This window comes from Halichoeres trimaculatus, unplaced genomic scaffold, assembly GCF_033239565.1.
Source record: "Halichoeres trimaculatus isolate MK-OKI-2021-1 unplaced genomic scaffold, fHalTri1.1 fHalTri1_scaffold_3, whole genome shotgun sequence".
Taxonomy (NCBI): Eukaryota; Metazoa; Chordata; class Actinopteri; order Labriformes; family Labridae; genus Halichoeres; species Halichoeres trimaculatus.
The window spans coordinates 7868501-7887057 of NW_027437181.1; the positions used below are offsets into that span (position 1 = coordinate 7868501).

Sequence of the window (18557 nt, forward strand, 5' to 3'; positions counted from 1 at the left end):
TTCATGAAATACAAAAACAGTACACAAAAAAGAAAGTCCTCGAATTACAAAATTGTTTCACTAAATGCTAAAGGCTCTTAAAAAAGTTTGAAAATACATGAAATATAAATAAATATAAATATTTAATATTTATTTATTTTTTCTTCAATAAGGATATATATATATATATATATATATATATATATATATATATATATATATATATATATATATATATATATATACATATATATATATATATGTATTTCATTTTATTCTTTGTCAAAAAATGGTAGCGTTTTTGTATTTGCATTGTTTGAAACACTTTAATCATTTGCTGAAATGTTTGTGGTCTGTGTCTGCTTTTTTTAACTGCCTTCACTATCAAATAATTAAAAGTTGATAAATTCTTTATACTTCAACTTTGCACATAAAACGTTTACATTTGGTCAGATAAAATTGTGCATTCATTAAATGAGTTGCCTTCTACTGCTTGCTGATATACAGTATGTTTGATGAAGTTCAACAGGCTTGCTGGCTGCAAAATGCAACACATGAATCGTTGGATTACTACAGCCTGGTATTTGGGGGGATGAGTTCTAGTTTTAAAGTACGGCTGAAAAAATCCAGTCTATGAGGGATGTTGTACTCTGTGTGCAGCCTGTAGAAAATTTTAAGATCCACTTTGGGAAGAACAACAACTCGTGGTAAAAATAAGAAATGTGGACTAAAAAAGAAAACATTTTCAAAAAGCATTTTTTGGCTTAACTGGTTGAGTTTGAGACTGAAAAAGAAGTTTTCTTCTCATTGCTGTCATTTATTATTTATTCTCACATTAAAGCAAACAACATTGATCAGATAAAGCGCCTGAAACGTTTTCAAAAAGCCCTTTTTAAAGAGTTTGAATGTTTGAAAGCACTCAGTAAAAAGCTTGTGTGTGTGTGTGTTTCAAAGAGAAGAAAAAGGAGAAAGACAGGATCAGTGTGTTCTCTCTTTCTTTATATACGTTCATATATCTGTGGATCTCTGAAACTGAAGAGAGCAGCATGAGACGGTAACAGGAAACAATAAATAAGAGGACATTTCAGCTACGGCTACACTGCATTACCGTTAAAAAAATAGCAAATATACCAAAGCGGAGTGTCGATATTAATCATGTTAAGATGATACTTTCAGTAAGACACACTCCGCTGATGATGTCATTCAAAATTGGTCATGTGACATTTGTGCGTATGCTTGCTGTGAATGTTTTATGGTAACTAATCAGGTTGCTGCTGCAGAAGCCCCACCCCCTTCCCCGCCCTGCCTGTCATGTCACTACAAAGAACAGATTTTTCTTGATGTAAATACAGTTGAAAGAAAAACAGAAGCTCCCAGTTTCCCAGTAGACTGTGTCCCTGCAGCTCCAGAGAGGTAAAACCGGTCAGCAGATGGGCGAGGGGGGCGGAGTTTGGAGGAGGCCGGGCTTTGTGGTTGTGGTGGTGGGCGGGGCTTCCACAGCAGCTCTGTCACTGCAGGCTCAGTTGCTGTCTTGAATGCGACGACAGATTTCGGCTGTAAACTCTGAACACTTGGAGTTTCCACCCAGGTCCTTTGTCAGCACCTGAGACAGAAAAACACAGCCCATCAAATATTCATGCAGTGGTTACGCCTAAAGAGTTTCATAACACTGAGCTGCATCAACACTGTAGGTACACGCCAAGAGGAACATGATACGTCCCTCTGATCGAAGCAAAAGAGGGCAGATAAAGACTGAACACAACACAAGAGAGATAGGTAAGTGTAGTGTGTGTGTGGTGAAAGCAAAACAGAGGGATTAGGCTTCAAATAGTGAGTTGAGCACACATCTGTCAGACAAAAAAAATCTCCTTCTGCGAGGTGAATGTCAAAGCTTCAAGTCAGCCCTGCATGTCCTGAAATCATCTGCAAAATGTCTCATTCATGTCTGAGCCCTGACTGAGGACGTCTGATTCTCACCTTCTTGTCTCTGATGGTGTCAAAACACGCTGTCTGGATCTTGCTGGCGTGATCGTGGAGACCCATGTGACGCAGCATCATGACAGCGCTGAGTAGCAGAGCGGTGGGGTTCGCCATGTCCAAACCTGCGATGTCTGGAGCTGTACCGTGAACCTGTAGGAGAAGTGTTTCTAAATCAGAGTTTGGTCTTTTTTCAGTTTATTAAAGATGATAAGCAACGTAAAAGAGGACAAACCGATTCAAAAATAGCGACTCCATTTGCTCCGATGTTCCCGCTGGGAGTAACTCCGAGTCCTCCGATGAGCCCGGCGCACAGATCACTGAAAGACAAACACAACTCCTCAATATGACCACCCTCTACTCCTTTTAACAGGTGTTTCTAACAAATGCTCTCCAGACTGACCTGAGAATGTCTCCGTACAGGTTGGGCATCACCAGGACGTCAAACTGAGTGGGATCCTGAACCATCTACAAGCCCAGATCATCAGGAGGTCAGAAATCAGTTTCAGTGAGTGTATTTTAGACTTAAAGGTGGATAATTTGAAAATGAGCTTACATTGAGGCACACAGTGTCGAGGTACATCTCAGTAAACTTGATATCTTTGTAGTTCTCTGCCACCTCACGACATTTCCTCAGAAACAGACCGTCTGACATTCGCCTGGACAGAAACACAAACACACAGAGTCAAGCATCTCTGATTCAGAACTTTGATATTCCCAGATTTTACAGTAACACAAAGTGACTCGGCTGAAGTTTGCCCCTCTGACCCTGCAGCACAATAATCTCTCTGTCCTGGCTTTGTGGAGGTGGATGTCTCAGGGTGGAGCCCTGTGTGCAGATTCTTCAGTGTTAAGGCTGCAGTTTGATCCTGAGAGCAGCTGCTATTTAAAACTTAGTCTGCTGCAGAGCCACGTTAACACAAACATCATTTAGAGACGTGTGTTTATGTGCATGAAGGGACACGAGGGCTGCTCGACTTTAGCCGGAAATATTTTGAAAAAGGCAAAAATACAAAGAACTTGTGAACATGATACACTTATACAAAGAATATGTATGAAATCTGAGATCCCTTTATGCTTTGTCTGACATTTTTAAAGCAACATGAGACATAAAAGTTCATCTTTCTGAGGATAAATAACACTTCTAATCTCATTAAAAGATTAAAACAAATCAGATTTCACAGCTTTACTAAAAATAAACTTCTTCAAGAAACATCTTGGATTTAAAAAAGAAAATCACTTATCTCTTTTGTCATTGTAAATGAGTTTTTCTCAAACTATAAGCTCATAATTAGTGTCTCTTAACTGTTGATTTTACCGCTGCCATCCTATAAGATTAATTAGATCTCTTCTACTTTTACTGTTTTTTGTTCATTTTATCACATTTTGGTCACTTGTTTGAATGTACTCTATTTCCAATTATCTTATTTTAATGTCTGATTTTACTTTAAGCTCCACTGACAGGTTTTTGGCCTGATATAAAAACTGAGAGTAACTAAAAAGCACGCTAACCTGACTCTGACCAAACCATCACCAAAAAACCGAGGCACATATTGAACCCTGGACGAACTGTGTTGCTGCGTCTTCAGTAGGTGGTTCGGATAAGGTGAACTTAATGCTTAAATATAAGCCACAAATGATGCAGTGAGTATTTTTAAAAGCATGAAACAAGACACCTTTGTTTAAATTTTCCACAGAAAGTGATATCTGATGGTATAAAAGAAGCAAAATGATGTTTTGTGTGCAGTAAAGGATCATTAAAGACATGAAAGTTACTGCTTCATCCTTAGAAGACGCCAAATTATCCCAGACTTAGAGCTCCTGATGAGACCTTTGTCATATCTTACCTCTGTAAGCACTCTGAATCGGTTTATGTATGAACAAAGTTTTATAAATACACTTCTTTTTTCTCTAGAAAGCCCAATATTAAACACTCTGCAGACAGGTAAGATGCTTTTTTTTCCAAAAGAGGTCAAAACTCCAGCAGCAGCTGTAGTAAAATAGAGGCCTTGCGGGAGTTTTGACCTTCTTCTGTGTCTTATACCCCTCTGCCCCTCTTGGAAGGAGGTGAAGTTGTGCCAGAGTCCTGTACTCTGTTTGACTTACATGATGTTTGCTTTGTGAACAGCCGTCACGCTGCTTCTTTGGTTGTTTCTGGCGTATTCGAAGGCGTACTCGGCGATGCGTCTGCTGGCGTTCTCTGTGATCAGTTTGATGCTCTGAACGACGCCATCGACAATCTACAACAAAAACCAGACAAAAAGCAATCAGAGAAACACTTCCAGAGGGATTTTTCTGCAATGTTTTGAATGGATTCACGTGTTGAATGTACTAGACAGAGTTTCCTCAATATCTTAAAACAAATGCAGGTGAGAAAAAAGGGAAACATTCGGAGAAGAGATTGTGTAATTTCGACAATATTTCTGTCTCTGGGAGGGTTAATTTTTGTTTTCTGAGAGCGGTGAAGAGGCAAGAAGTTAAAGGAAAGAGTAACAAGTACAGCCACACACACTGAGGAAAAGATAACCAGGAGCCAGGTGTGTGTAAAACATTAACTGAATGTGACATCACACACGTTGGGGACGTTTACCGCCAGCTGACAGATCTGTACTCGTGGTTTGGTCACAGATTCACTAACTAATTATGTCAATGCTGTTGTTTCTATGTTGATGCACCATGGCTAACAGTCTCCACCTGCTTCCATTCTTTGTGCTAAGCTAAGCTAATGACAGTCTGTTCCTGCCACTGGGTTCACATGCAGGTGAAACTAATCTCCATCCTGGGATCTTCAGATCTGAGCTGACAGCGTAAACACAAACAGATCCACATCAGGACTGAGCAGGTGGACAGGTAAAAGGTTCAGGAAGCTTCAGTGCTTTCATTTTGGAAAACTGAACCACTTCCTGTGTCTTACCCTGGAGATGAAAGGGAGCAGCAGCTACAGCTACAAGCTGACCTACAGGAAGACAGGTGAGGAGGGCAGGTACACCATCATCGTTGTGTCGGCTGTTCCTGTTTCTGCTCAAACTCTCTTTGTCTATCTTTTCAAACCAGAATTAAATCTACTTTTTGGTCCTTACAACTAAGATTTCATATAAAAACTGGACCCAGGTTAAATAAAATCACTGTGAGCGTGAGCAAAGGCAGCTCTGTCCACCCACCACGTGTTCGATGCCACTGTATTCGCCCTCTGTATTCTCGCGGATGGTGACCAAGTCGACGTCGGTGTATGGAGTCTTGTAGCCCTCAATGGAGACACAGGGTCGCACATTGGCGTAAAGGTCAAAGGTCTTCCTCAGCAGCAGGTTCATGGAGGGGTGACCTGCAGCAATGGGGGTCTTCAGGGGTCCTTGAAGAGCAAACATGCAAAGTGGGGGTCAACTCAAGCTTTAACGGAGTGGAATGTAGCTCAGAACAAAATGTCAACACACCCTTCAGTCCGATCTTGCTCTTATCCATGGAGTCTTTGGCGTCAGGAGGAATCATCCATTTGCCACCAGGTCCCTTAATCGCAGTCACGTTCCTCTCCTCCCATCTGATTGGAGCCTGCAGGAGAAAATAAACTCTTGAAAACACAGACTCTGAGGAGCTGGAGTTGAAAGATTCACTCTGAGAGATCACACTCACTTTTGCAGCTTCAAAGATCTTCATGACAGCGGTGGAGATCTCAGGTCCAATTCCATCCCCGGGGATCAGTGTGACCGTCTGCAGCTGCAGAGACAACACAGACAGAGATGTTGTTTTTAAGTTAGGGTTTATCCCGTCAGCCCTCTGATACTGTGTTACATTTAAAAACTGTATTAATATCTGTTTTATTCCCTCTTTAGCTTAACCCTTACATATTTTCTTCCCTCTTGTTTCCACGCGAAGCATATAGATCTGAGATCAATAAACAGTGAAAACTACTCGAAAGATAGAGCTATTTTTGTCTCAGCACTCTGTGATATTGAAGGATGTCCAAAAACAGAATAAAAAAGGAGAACCTGTCAAGAAAGTTTGACATCTTATAAAGCTTTTAACCCTGTAAATCCTCCGCTTACCTGTGCCCTAACACCTTATTATTATCATCAAAATGTGGATCATAATCATCATTATCAAAGAGCTGTTAAAACTGAATAACGAGATAATGAAGAAAAAGTAAATCCTGAGCTACTACAATAATTGCAACCATTCTCCAATCTGATGTGACCGATTATTTCTGAAGATTTGAAGGTTTTGTTGTTAAGTAAGAAGTAGGTTAAGAGTTTTAGGCTGTGGAGGAAGAGGAATTTGGCAACTTCACATGCCATCTGGAGGTTTCAAAGAGCTTTTTGCAAATTGTTGAAGATTTTAATGACACTGGAATAATCAATTCATCATCAACTAACAAGTTGATCACTCCATGAGAATAGGAAACCTTTCCCGCTGTCTGTGTTCTGGTGGGTCAGTGTGTGTGTGTGTGTGTGTATGTGTATGACTGAGATCCCCTGTGTTTTCTGTCACTATGTGCTGGTGTCATGTTGGTGAACTACTCACCCCTCTGGAAAAGGAAGTTGAAGAGAGAGCAGGTCTCCTCACTGCCCCCGCCACCACCTGGGTCAGCTGAAGGAGACAACATGAAGGTCACACACAAGACAAGAAACAGCCACAGTAAAAACAATACATTTATCAGAGGAAGTTATTATGTCTGTTTCTTCTTTATCAGGGGAAGAAGATCCAAACACAGACTGTTGATATTCAGTTGCACAGCTTCTGGATGGGAAAACTTCTTCTCTTAAATATTGTTGAGATATGCTCGTCTATTGTCCATCCAATCACACATTACCTATAGTATTCCATTTATGTATTTGTTCATATATCTAATCACATATATCTCCGTTTTTATGAAGTTATCTATTATTGCTTTAACGTATAACAATCTTCCTCCTGTCTCAGATTTTGTGCATCCATGCCTCACGCTCTATAGAACTTCATAGGATTTTCTGATAAGGTATTTCTATATTGTTGGATGCAAGTGATGTGTCCTGTTATACAACACCAAGTACATTTTAAAGGTAAATAGTTCAAATGGTGTTTAAGTGTGCCGTATTCATATACCTTAATTTACATTATTTTCAAATCTTTAATAACCAAATCTTAAGTATAATTTCCGATGAAAACCAACTTCAACTTAAACTAATAAACTAATATGGGTTTCCATCCAGTTTGGTGAGGGTTTCTACACACATGAACCAGAGGCTGACACCATCTGTAGTAGTTTTACTTATAACAGGTTAATTAAAATCCTTTATAAAGAGAGATGAATTTTCTTCCTTTAAACCATCTTTGATAAAAGTCGTGACTGTATCTGTGAATAACGGTCAGCTCCTCGTTAGCTCTGCTAGCTGTCATCACGCTGAAGGACACTCACAGGGAGCTAACATGCTAACCGGCTAAAAGCAGCGTGTAAAGTCACGTTCAGGGATAGAATAGCGAAGCACGGTGATACAAACATCTCCGCTCTCATATGAGACGCATATCCTCTCAATTTGAACCATATTTAGTGATTTTAAAGGTGTAATAAATGAACATTTTCATACCATTGACCTCCACGCGCTACCTGCCATCCTGCTGAGGAAGAGGATTCACTCTGATCCGCGACAGGGAGACGAGAAGCCGGCAAAAAGATCCTCTAACAAGACAAGGACTCACTCTGAAGCTCCGCTCACGCATGTGAAGATAAACAGATTGATTCATAAACTGAAGCCAAGTTTGTAAATCTTCCTCACTAGCTATCTCATGCTAACACTTTGATTTATGTGAAATATACACTGATTAAAATTTGCGCCAATAAAATTCTTCAGCTTTAACAACAGATTTGGCAACGGGTATACATCGTGAATTTAATAGACGATCTTGGGTCCAGCATTGAAACAGGAGCTGGGTGGCGTCGTCAGGAGCGTGATGACGTCAGAGAAGTCTTTGTTGCCAGATTTGTGTCTTCCAGTTTCACAGGTGATATAATTCACACTTGATCAATTTATCTCTTCATTTCTTATAATTTACAATCTCACATAACAATTGCTCCTTCTCTAACTACTAGACTACTGTTTAGTAATAATAATAATAATAATAATAATAATAATAATAATAATATAATAACAACCAAACAAGATTATAATACTTAACTTACTGTAGAATAGTTGTGTTATCATGTCTTTTTGTCATTGAAGCATGAACAAAAAATTCCAACATGTGGTTATCCCAGACTCTGTGCTGCCTTCAAGTGCTGTGAGTAATACTCAAATCTTTGGAGATGTTTACAAAGAATGTGACCTTTTGTGTTTTATAATTAAACATCAGATGCAGTAGCAACATTAGCTGTCGCACCAGTGGCTACACTTGCATGCTTTCACATTATTTCCTGACTCTGAAACAAAAAACACTGATGTTTTTGACGCAGTATTAACAGGCAGATGTGAAATAAGGGACTACTTTCATGTTGGATCAGGGCTACTGAAACAAAATGTTTGAACGTTTTTTGACCTATTTTGTTTACTGTTCAATGTTTGCACACAGATAAAATTGTGAAATGAAATAAGAAATAAAATTGATGAGAAGGGTGTAGGACCTAACATTTGCAATCAAAACACATAAGAGCAACTAAAAAAAGCATAATCCAAGTTAAAATGAATTACTGACAGAACGAAAAAAATAATAATTCTATGGTTAGATAAAAAAAGATTAACTTTTATCTCAGAATTCTGCTTTTGTTTTCCTCCTCAGAATTTTGACTTTAAAGCTAGACTAAACAAAAAACTATTTTGTGCAGGTGTGATCAGCTTGTCCCTTTAATTGTCTTAATGAGAATATTGTCTCAAGGTTTCAATCAATAATAATCACTGCTGGGAAAAATAATGTTTGTTATATGTGTTCAATTATATTTCATTATGTTGTTTTTGTAATTTAGCATTCGTTTTTCATTGCTGTTTACTATATAAAAAATATTAAGTTACCACCTTTAAAGCATATTTCTCTTGTTCTACTGTTCATATGATAAAAAAGGCAACAGAGAAAGAAAAGAAGACACTTGTAAAGCTCATAAAACCCCATTTAAAAAAAGGTGAGAAGAGAAAAGGCCCAGAAACAAGCCACTCAACTTGCATAACTTTTAAACCTTAGTTGAACTCCACCGTGAGAGTTGGAATGTACGTGCGGTACCTGAAGGCATCACCCTGGTACCCGCACAGCCTCCTCCCAGCACCACCTCCAGGCGTCTAAATCGGCTCCTTCTCCGCGCTGAAACGGCAGCACTCAGCTCAGAGACTAAGCTGGATTAAACTGGGAGCAGGACCTCGAGTGGTGGAGCACCTGTCGGACCAGAAATGTCTTTTTCTACGGATTTAAAGTGAGCTGAGAGGGAGAGGGGACTGATGCAGCTGTGTGATGGGAGAATCAGCCGAGCAGGATGGGCAACAAGCAGACAACCTTCACCGATGAGCAGCTGGAGGCGTATCAGGTGATCACAGACACTGATTATCACACACACACAGAGATCTCAGCTGCAGTGTTTAAACCTTCTTTCCACTAAAGTAAGACGGGGTGTTTGTGCAGAAAAGAAGAAGTGAATGAAGAGGAGCAGGCAGGGCAGGGTGTCTCTCCTGTTGCTGATTGGCTGAACTCCAGCCTCCCTCTGCATCCTGCTGCATGCAATGCAATGCTGCTGCTGCTGAGGGGCTGACTGATGGTGTGAAAGCAGATCCTCCCAGAGGAGCAGCAGCTCTGTGACTCATTGTGACTCTGTCTGTTTACAGGACTGCACCTTCTTCACCAGGAAAGAGGTCCTGAGGTGAGTCAGAGCTCTGACAGAAAGCCCCATCAGCACAGGTGAGGTGCAGGTCAGCCGAGTGAGAGGATGGGTTACATAACGACCACGCCTGTCTGTCCAGCCCACTGAGAAAACTTGATTTATGTAACGCCTTCGTACAAACATGCAGCTTAAAGTTTTTCGTTGTTATCGGAAATAGAAGCTAAATAAAGTTGATCAGAGGTAACATCTGAAAACTTAGCCAGAAGAAAAGCTGCTGTCACACATACAAATTTGGTCTGGCCTGAAGAAATTTCCTTTTTTCTCTATAAGATTCTCTTTGTATTACTTTCCTTCTAATGAAATAGTCTCAATTTGAGCTTAAAGCTTTCCTGGTTCCCAAAAAGCAAATGAGAGCATCTTAAATGTCTGTCACTTCTGCTATCAAACTGTTTCTGACAACAAAATTTACAGCACGCTCACTGAAAGAGCGTTTGTTTACATGCCCCTCAGCCAAGTTTACTTTTAAATGTTCACTTTCACAGTTAAAAGAAAGAAAAAAACAGATCATTACTTCCCAGAAAGGACTGTGCAGGCATGCCAAAACTGCTGTAAGAGCGGGATCTTTCATTCTGACACTGGAGCTGATTTATTTCAGGTACTTAAAGATGATTTGCTCTGCTTCTGCTTAACTTGTGTACTTGCACTCAAGTACAGTTTGCAGAAATTAATCAGAGAGCAGCAGGAACTTGAGGGTGAAGAAGCTGGGAAGGAGGAAACTCAGTTTGAAGGGAGGGTATTCTGCCCTCGCGAATATAGTATGCAGATTTTCAAACCTCCATATTTTTTTGTGTTGTAGAAATCCCTGAATCTGTCAGATCATCACAAAGTTATGAGGCACATTGGAAGGGTGGGTCTCAAACACCAAGGTCTGCTCTTTACTAGCTCTGGCTAACTTGACTGAGTGCTGGAAGAAGGGACTCTGCTCTGCTGAGCAGCTCGGCTTTACATGGTGAATTAGCAGTTAAAACACTGTAATTTTAGCAGATGTCGTAATACTTGTGAGACTATTTGCATGCTTGTTCTGACATGCACTGTGAACCTGGACCACAATAATGCTGCGGTAATAACATAGTGAGGAACTGACGGTAGAGGCCATCTTTAGACTACACTTTTAGCATGATGGATAAAACAGACAGAGAAAAGTGAAGGAGCAGGATGGAGCCCTGTTATAGAAATAGTTTATTGGTGAAGTCTGCCTATATTTCCACGTATAAACTATACATGTTACAGTACCGGTTTGACTCACCACACCGAAGCATCCCGAGATGATCTGTGTTGAGGTGGATTTTCTTCCTCCTGAGCTGCAGAACCGTCTGGGTCTGACTCGGGGCCCGATGCAAAAGCACGTATCCTACACTCTGCCATTTTATTAGTGCTATCAGTGCCTTACGGTGAAGTTTTGGCAAACAGCAAACTCGCTCAGTCTGCCCCATTCAATGTGGCGATTTTGTAAATACTGCCATGCTGCAAAAACCCCCCCCTGGCTCTACCCCCTCCGGCCCTCTGATAGAACTGACCAATCAGAGCAGAGAGGTTACTGGAGGTCATTCTGGAAACGGAGCGTTTCAATGAGATCTTCAGAATGGCCTACACTGAAGATATTGAGAACGCTATTGTGGGGCAATGAAGGAACTAAATGACAGAAATGCTTTACAGGCTTCCTAGTCTGGCATGGTGAAAAGGAGAAACAAGCATGATATGTCCCCTTTAAAGAGACAACAGCTAAAGCAAAATGTTCCATACAGAGGCTGAAGTAAGGGTTTTCTAAAACACCAGAGAGAGAAAAATTGAGATTTTATGAGATGTAAATTATGTAAAGATACCACAGGGGTACCTGAGGGACAGAAAAAAGACTAAAAAAAACCCACAATACCCCCTCTTTAAGCAAGAGACTATCTGATTTCAGGCAAGAGGAGAGTTGTCGGGGCAGAATCACAAAATCTTACCATGAATAAAAAGAACATACTAATAAAGAAATATTTGTCTTTTTCTGTAACTTGGGTCTTTAAATCACCAAAATGTGCATTGCAGAATGAGCAAATTTAAACATGCCTTGCAGAACCCTGACAAACTGCAATTTTAATATCTCAATGTCATGATAGATCATTAGCTGCTACACATGCATGTTCATACTCATGTTTCTAAATTACTTTGGTGTCAAGTGAAACCTGTTTGGGATAAAAAAAAAAACTAGTTTAATACCTCTTTCCAAAACTCTCACAGGCTTAAGTTCATCCTGAAGTTTTCTAGCCATTTTTTTTTGTTTGGGAATCAGTCACTTCTTCCACCTTATGAAGAAAAATCTGTCTAAAATGCATCAAAGGAGGTTTATCATCAAACAAAGCTCTGCAGTCTGACTCATGAAGGTGTTTAAACACTTTTTCTTCACGTTTTTGCAGTTTACACAGCAGATTTCGAGAGCTGGCTCCACACTTAGTGCCGCTGGATTACACCAACAACCCCGACATCAGAGTTCCCCCGACGCTCATCGTCACCATGCCGGAGCTGAAGGTAGGTGCTCACACCTGCTGTCCTCAGGTCACCTGACTCTGAGAGACTCAAACATCACTGACATGAAGGAGTCTGTGATTAAGACATAATTGTGCAAGAATAGTTTCTACAGATGCACTTTAATCCAGCATGGATGCTTTATTTTCAAACAGACATGTTACGGATCCTGTTCCTCAGCTTCTTTAAAGTTCAGTCAGAATGCAGGAAAGTAGATTACAGCAGCTTACTAACCTTTTTGCAAAGAGAAGTGGGTAATATCCTGGACTTGAAGTGCAGTAAAATGACTACAACCTCACCAAAAAGCTAACTCATCACATCACATAAAATCAGGAATCAAACCCTGTCTCTTTTTAAAGCTGAGTGAGTAACAGCTGCTCCTTTATCCCCGTTTAGTTCCATTAAACAATGAATAATGAATGAAGTGTTTGTAATGCGGTTAAATCTGTCTGTGTATGCGTGTGTGTGTGTGTTTTTTGCCGACAGGAGAACCCGTTCAGAGACAGAATTGTGGAGACGTTCTCCGAGGACGGACAGGGGAACCTCACCTTCAACGACTTTGTCGACATGTTTTCTGCTCTCTGTGAAACGTCACCTCGAGAGCTAAAGACCATCTACGCCTTCAAGATCTATGGTGAGACTCACCACTCTGATTACACTCTGATTTACAAGAAGATACGCTTCATTTTTTAAATCTCTTTTACCTAAAGAACAATTCTATTTTGCGTAAAAATCTTTTAACTATAAATTATCTACCTTAACTCCTTCATTATCAAGAGCAAGTATGAAATGAAAAGTGAATCAGTCCTTTAGTTTCAACAGTGGTAGTGCATTATTGCTGGTCAAACTAACATTAAAGAGGGGGTATTGTGCTTTTTTAAATGTCTTTATTCTGTCCCTCTTGTGCCCCATAGTAGCTTTACAGCTCAAAAATCTCAATTTTTCTCTCTGTGGTGTTTTTGGAAACCTCTTTTACAGCCTCTGTCTGAAACACTTTTTTTTTCAGCTGCTGTCTCTTTAAGGCTCCCTGCTCCACAAACCCCCTTTGCTCTGATTGGCCAGGCCTCTGGGGGGCGGAACTGGGAGTTTCGTGCAGACCTTGGTGTTAGACCTCATCACTTGAGCCAGTCTTGTGAAGATCTCGTAAAGATGCCCTGCAGTTTTTAGAACAGCATCCTCCAGTAGATGTTCTCAGAACTGCAGTTTTTAGCACTTCAGTATCAGCCTCTGTAATAAACTGTGTGATCTCCTGTTTGTGCTCCAGACTACAACAGGGACAACTTTATCTGTAAGGAGGACCTGACAAAGACTCTGAACAAGCTGACCAAAGGAGAGCTGACGCCAGAGGAGGTCACGCTGGTGTGCGATAAAGCCATGGAGGAGGCTGACCTCGACGGAGACAGCAAGCTCTCCTTTGCAGATTTCGAGAACATGATCTCGAAGGCTCCTGACTTCCTGAGGTACGACTCTTCTTTCTCTTAGCTTCAACATTTTGTCCATATATTACGACAAGCGGCATGTCTCAAGAAAGAAGCTAAAGTCCCGTCATAGGCAGGAAGTGATGTCAGGAGATGCTGTGGCAGAGCAAATAAAGGACTGGATTTATCTGGTCATAAACATGTCCATCACCTCGAATCACTGCTCACAGGCAAACCTGGAATGAGGTCTCGTGGGTGTTAATATGGGGTCAGATTTGAGTAATGAAGCTGTGTTTGTGCATTCTGTTAGTTACAGGTGTTAAATCAGACTGAGCGCTCCTGCTTCACCTTTATGAAAGAGGAACAGCTCATTCACATTCTGTCCTCTGAATGAACACTGACTCTTATTAACGTCTGCACAGGCCAACAGGAGATGCAACACCAACCAAATCTGAACAGGTTGATTCAGATTTTGTAAAGAGGAAGGTTAAAGAAAATAAAAAAGACACACAACAGTTTGATTCTTATGCTTATTTTCTTTCCTGCAGACTGAAGATAAACATGACACAACAAAGGCACAGAAACACACAGAGTATGGGGAGAAATGCAGAACCTGGGAAACATTTACAGCCAAAGTGAAGGCAGGATTAAATCTGCTATATTAATCAGTGTTGAATCAATGCTGTCACCTACCCTTGAGGTCTATAGAACCCTGTTTCTTTGCAAAAGCTTACACACTTAGACTGACATTCACATCCTCCAGAAGGATTTCCAAAATCTCTGTGCATCCTATCATCTCCGTTCTTTTTCTTTTTGTAACATTTATCACCTTCAGTTTAACATAATACACAGAATCACTGTAGACAAGCTGCAGAAAACATTGCAGACAACAGAGAAAATAAACCAGGTCATTGTTTCAAATTTGATATGACTAACACTAAAAGCACTATAAGGAGTTTCAAAGTGATGACAAGTCTCCATTCTAGATATATGCCTGATAGTATCTCACTTTAAAATGAGATTATCAGCACCAATATAGCTTATTCCTAAATGCTATTTCCGGATCAGATTGATTTACGGCACATCAGAGTCTCTGTGACAACATCACACTGGCTGACAAAGTTAAGGTGTGAGTAAAGAGATTTGTGTTTTTCTCAACTGAAAACTTTCTGTGATTAATTTTGTAGTGATGGTGGACACTGGAGCCTAACTGTCAGACAGAAAAGGGACAGAAGAGCAGAAAAAAGGACAGGAGAATGATAGAGCACGGGCTAAAGGCTAAAACACAAGCTAAGTTGTTTGTGACATGCAGCAGTTATACTGTAGTGGTCGCACATAACTAGGAATACCTACTGTTACATGTTACCAACACGTCTCAGAGCACCGGCTGTGTGTGGCACTAAACATAGCTGACTCCTAAACTACAGTACAAACTGACAAAGTTTACTTTTTGTTACATTTTAAACTGTAGTTCTATGTAACTGTTGATAAATACATTGCCTGGCCAAAAAGACACAAGATTTATTTCCGTCTAATGTTGATTAATTCTTCACCAAGATCTTATGATGATGGTAGAGGCTGACTGCTGCACAAATCCTCCTCCAGCACATCCCAAAGATTCTTGATGGGGTTAAGGTCTGGACTCTGTGGTGGCCAATCCATGTGTGAAAATGATGTCTCATGCTCCCTGAACCACACTTTCACAATTTGAGTCCGATGAATCCTTGCATTGTCATCTTGGAATATGGACAGTTGTTAACCCAATTGTAGTAGTTTCTGCAACCTCCTCAGATGTTTTCTCTGCGTGATGCATGCCAGTGATTCCATCCTTCTCAAATAGACTAACATCTTCTTCACGACCACGGGGTGTGTCTTTCCACGTGGTTGTTTAAGGAATGAGAAGCAACTTATTGCACTAGTTGGGGCTAAATAACTTGTTGCCAGCTGAAAGATAATCACCCATGCAGTAATTATCCAATAAGAGGCTTCTATTTGCTTAGTTAAATTCCGATGGCGACTTCTTTTTGGCCAGGCAGTGTACCTTACCTCATTGTGTGGTATCCTGTAATAACTTATCTTGAAGAAAGAAAGATAGAGTAAAAAAGAAGATCTAGAAAGAAGAGTTACTTGAACGCCTTTGTGAACATTTTCACAATCACTCACTTGGTTTCCTGATAACAGCTGAGGTTGCGTTCAGGGTTTAACTTCCAACTGCATACATGCCACTTTAAATGTGGTGTGTCTGCGTTGCAGCTGCAAACAATTGCACAGTTCCCGTACAAAAAGCTCTGTTCAGACATGTAAACAGGGTAAGGAGTTCAGGATAGTACAATAAAATACCTGCGTGCTCGTGTTTCTTTGGTACATCTTGTGAAGCACACTGAGTTTACATTTTGAATGAAATGTTCATGGAGGGAGGGATTATGCTCTCCTCTTCGCCTTGAAGAACCTTGAGCTCTCAGTTATGTTAAAAGATGAATGGATGTGATGACTGATGCTACACCTTCACGATGCTTAACTTTTATAGCAGCAGTATTTCAAGCTGCTGAGTGCTCTCAAACTCAGAGGATGAATGGAGAGGCTGTGGTGAGGTTTCATGATTCTCCAGCACTCCTGAATCAAACTCTTTCTGTTTTTGCTTCTCGCAGTAACTTCCACATACGTATCTGAGACAACGCTGAGATCCTGCCATGGACAGACGTCTCACTTTGACTGTTTCCTGCTTCCACCGGTCTCCACCCCCCCAGACTCCACCTCCACCTGAACCTCAGACACCACCTCGACTCAGTGCCTGTCCTTTGTACCGCCGGTGGGGAGTCCTCTTGAGACCTGACACAGAGTCCGCTCCGGACTCAGAGAAGCACAGGCAGTTTTTTTTTGCCAACTTGCATCTTCTGGAGACCCGAGAGTTTCTGAGAGAACGTTGTTACTGCATGGTCCTCTATTTCAGTTCTTTATAAACCGAGGGGAAGGATCGATAACCAAGATGGGGCTAATTTTCTACCACGAGGGCTTCTCTGCAGCTCTGTGTCTCCTATGGACGGGTTTGCTCCCCTGAGACACGTCTGGAGACTCTGCAGAGTAAAGGGAACAGGGCTTTTTTGACTCCAGTGCTTTGCAGAGAGGCCAGATCCACGGACTGGATTCTTTTCAACAAGCACAGTTTTTAAAGGGCGAAACAGTAAAGAGCTATGCAATCTTTCTTTGTGACGTGCATGTTGTAAATTGCTTCTAGCTGTGGTTCCTTTGTACACCTGAGTAGTTTGACGTTTCGGTGCATAATGACAATCATAGTAAACTGTAGTTCAGTTAATGGAAGGGCTCTCTGTTGTCTCAACTGTAAACTCTGGCTTTGATAAATCTTTTCCTGCTGCCGACCAACTTTATAGTAGAGCTTTCAGTCATTGGACAGAAACGGTTTTGTGGCTTGAATCCAATAAAAGATTTTTCTGTTGCTCAATGCTCACTCAAGGGTTTTTCTATTTATTGTTTTGGGTTTGCTATTTTTTTTCTGGATGTTGATCAGCTTCAAGGCCGCTTCATGAAGGTCTTTATCCTGTCTCAGCATAGATAAAACAGATTTTTATGCTCACTTATTCTATAAGACTGCTACACTATATGCGTAACATTTGTGGCAACAACTCCACAGACATGAGATCTCACAGAATCTCAAACGTGACTCCAGAAGATGAACAAACAAGGAGGACGATCTGGGTAAATAACTGTGTGTGGTTATGATCTGACATCAAGTTTTGTATTTTAAGGACGCTTGATAATTGAGAGCCCCAGAGATCAGGGGGCGTGGCCTGATTCATGGCTGATTGTCACTGATAATTTGTCCAAATTATCCTGAAGTGTGTGAAGTTAATACAACTTCCTGAGTGTGTCAGAGTTTGAATCCAAAGTACGCATTCAGACTTTAAAAGGAGACAGAAGATTGTGAAAAATCAAGAAGAAGAGCAACAAAAAGTAATTGTTAGAATCAAATAAATTGATTTATGATTTTAATAAAAAATGTCTGTTGCCCCCTGTGGACAAAGTTAGTCATTGGTAGGGTTCACATTTCGGACAAATTAACTAAACAAGTGGGATTTTTTTTTGCTTTTTTCAAACTTTTTCTCAAAACTGATGTAAACGTAAGCTTAGAACAAGTAACCTTTTGGCGCCCCCTGTGGTGAAAGTAGATAATTGACTCAGGTATAAAATTGGAATGAACATCATCATCATAAACAGTTTAACCTGTGGTTTAGGTTTTAGCTCATGTTTAGCTTTAGCCCCTGTTTAAGCTTGTTAACCCCCTGTTTAAGCCATAGACTGTTAAAAAAATGGATGTCTGTTTGCTTGGCTCAAAGTGAGGTCTCCACAAAAACTGCTCCCCCTGGTGACTGGCTGCAATATAGGTTTAAAAATACGGCTTTCCAGCCATTCCAGATGGGCTATGGTCAAACTCAAAAAAATTATTACACCTTGTAGAAATGTTTCCCTCGCCCTATTGTTATGGTGATTTGAAGATATTATTTGGCAGTCTTGTATCCAAGTCCTCTTTTGTTTTCATTAGTTATACGAGGTTAAAAACAAGGCTTTACGTAACGTTACCTTTACGTTTAACAATGATTGGCAGCTGATTTGCTTCAAAAACCGTACGATGATAAATGGCGGAGCCACGCTGTCTACTCTATATACAGTCTATGGTTTAAGCCTGTAGCTCATGTTCCACCGCTCATGTTAGCCTTTAGCTCTTGTTTTAACCTTTAGCCTGTGTTTAAGCCTTCAGCTAATTTTTTTGCCATTAGCTTGTATTAGCCTTTAGCTCATGTTTTAGCCTTTAGCTTGGGCTCTATCACTCT

The 18557-nt window shown here is 40.6% G+C and overlaps 2 protein-coding genes across 2 annotated transcripts; one reads left to right on the forward strand and one right to left on the reverse strand.

Moving 5' to 3' along the window:
* Positions 1-774: 774 nt before the first annotated feature.
* Positions 775-7665, reverse strand: LOC141787719 (isocitrate dehydrogenase [NAD] subunit alpha, mitochondrial). Its single transcript, XM_074666360.1, has 11 exons — positions 7515-7665; positions 6472-6537; positions 5584-5667; positions 5388-5502; positions 5118-5305; positions 4063-4196; positions 2513-2615; positions 2360-2424; positions 2192-2276; positions 1957-2109; positions 775-1582 (listed from the first exon to the last, which is right to left on the reverse strand). The coding sequence occupies exons 1-11, from the start codon at positions 7539-7541 to the stop codon at positions 1499-1501; spliced, it is 1104 nt and encodes a 367-aa protein (XP_074522461.1). The 5' UTR covers positions 7542-7665; the 3' UTR covers positions 775-1498.
* Positions 7666-9151: 1486 nt separating this feature from the next.
* LOC141787952 (calcium and integrin-binding family member 2-like) lies at positions 9152-17118 on the forward strand. Its single transcript, XM_074666711.1, has 6 exons — positions 9152-9433; positions 9729-9763; positions 12184-12295; positions 12779-12926; positions 13557-13752; positions 16359-17118. Exons 1-6 carry the CDS (start codon positions 9383-9385, stop codon positions 16378-16380), a joined length of 564 nt encoding a protein of 187 aa, XP_074522812.1. The 5' UTR covers positions 9152-9382; the 3' UTR covers positions 16381-17118.
* The last annotated feature ends 1439 nt before the right edge of the window (positions 17119-18557 follow it).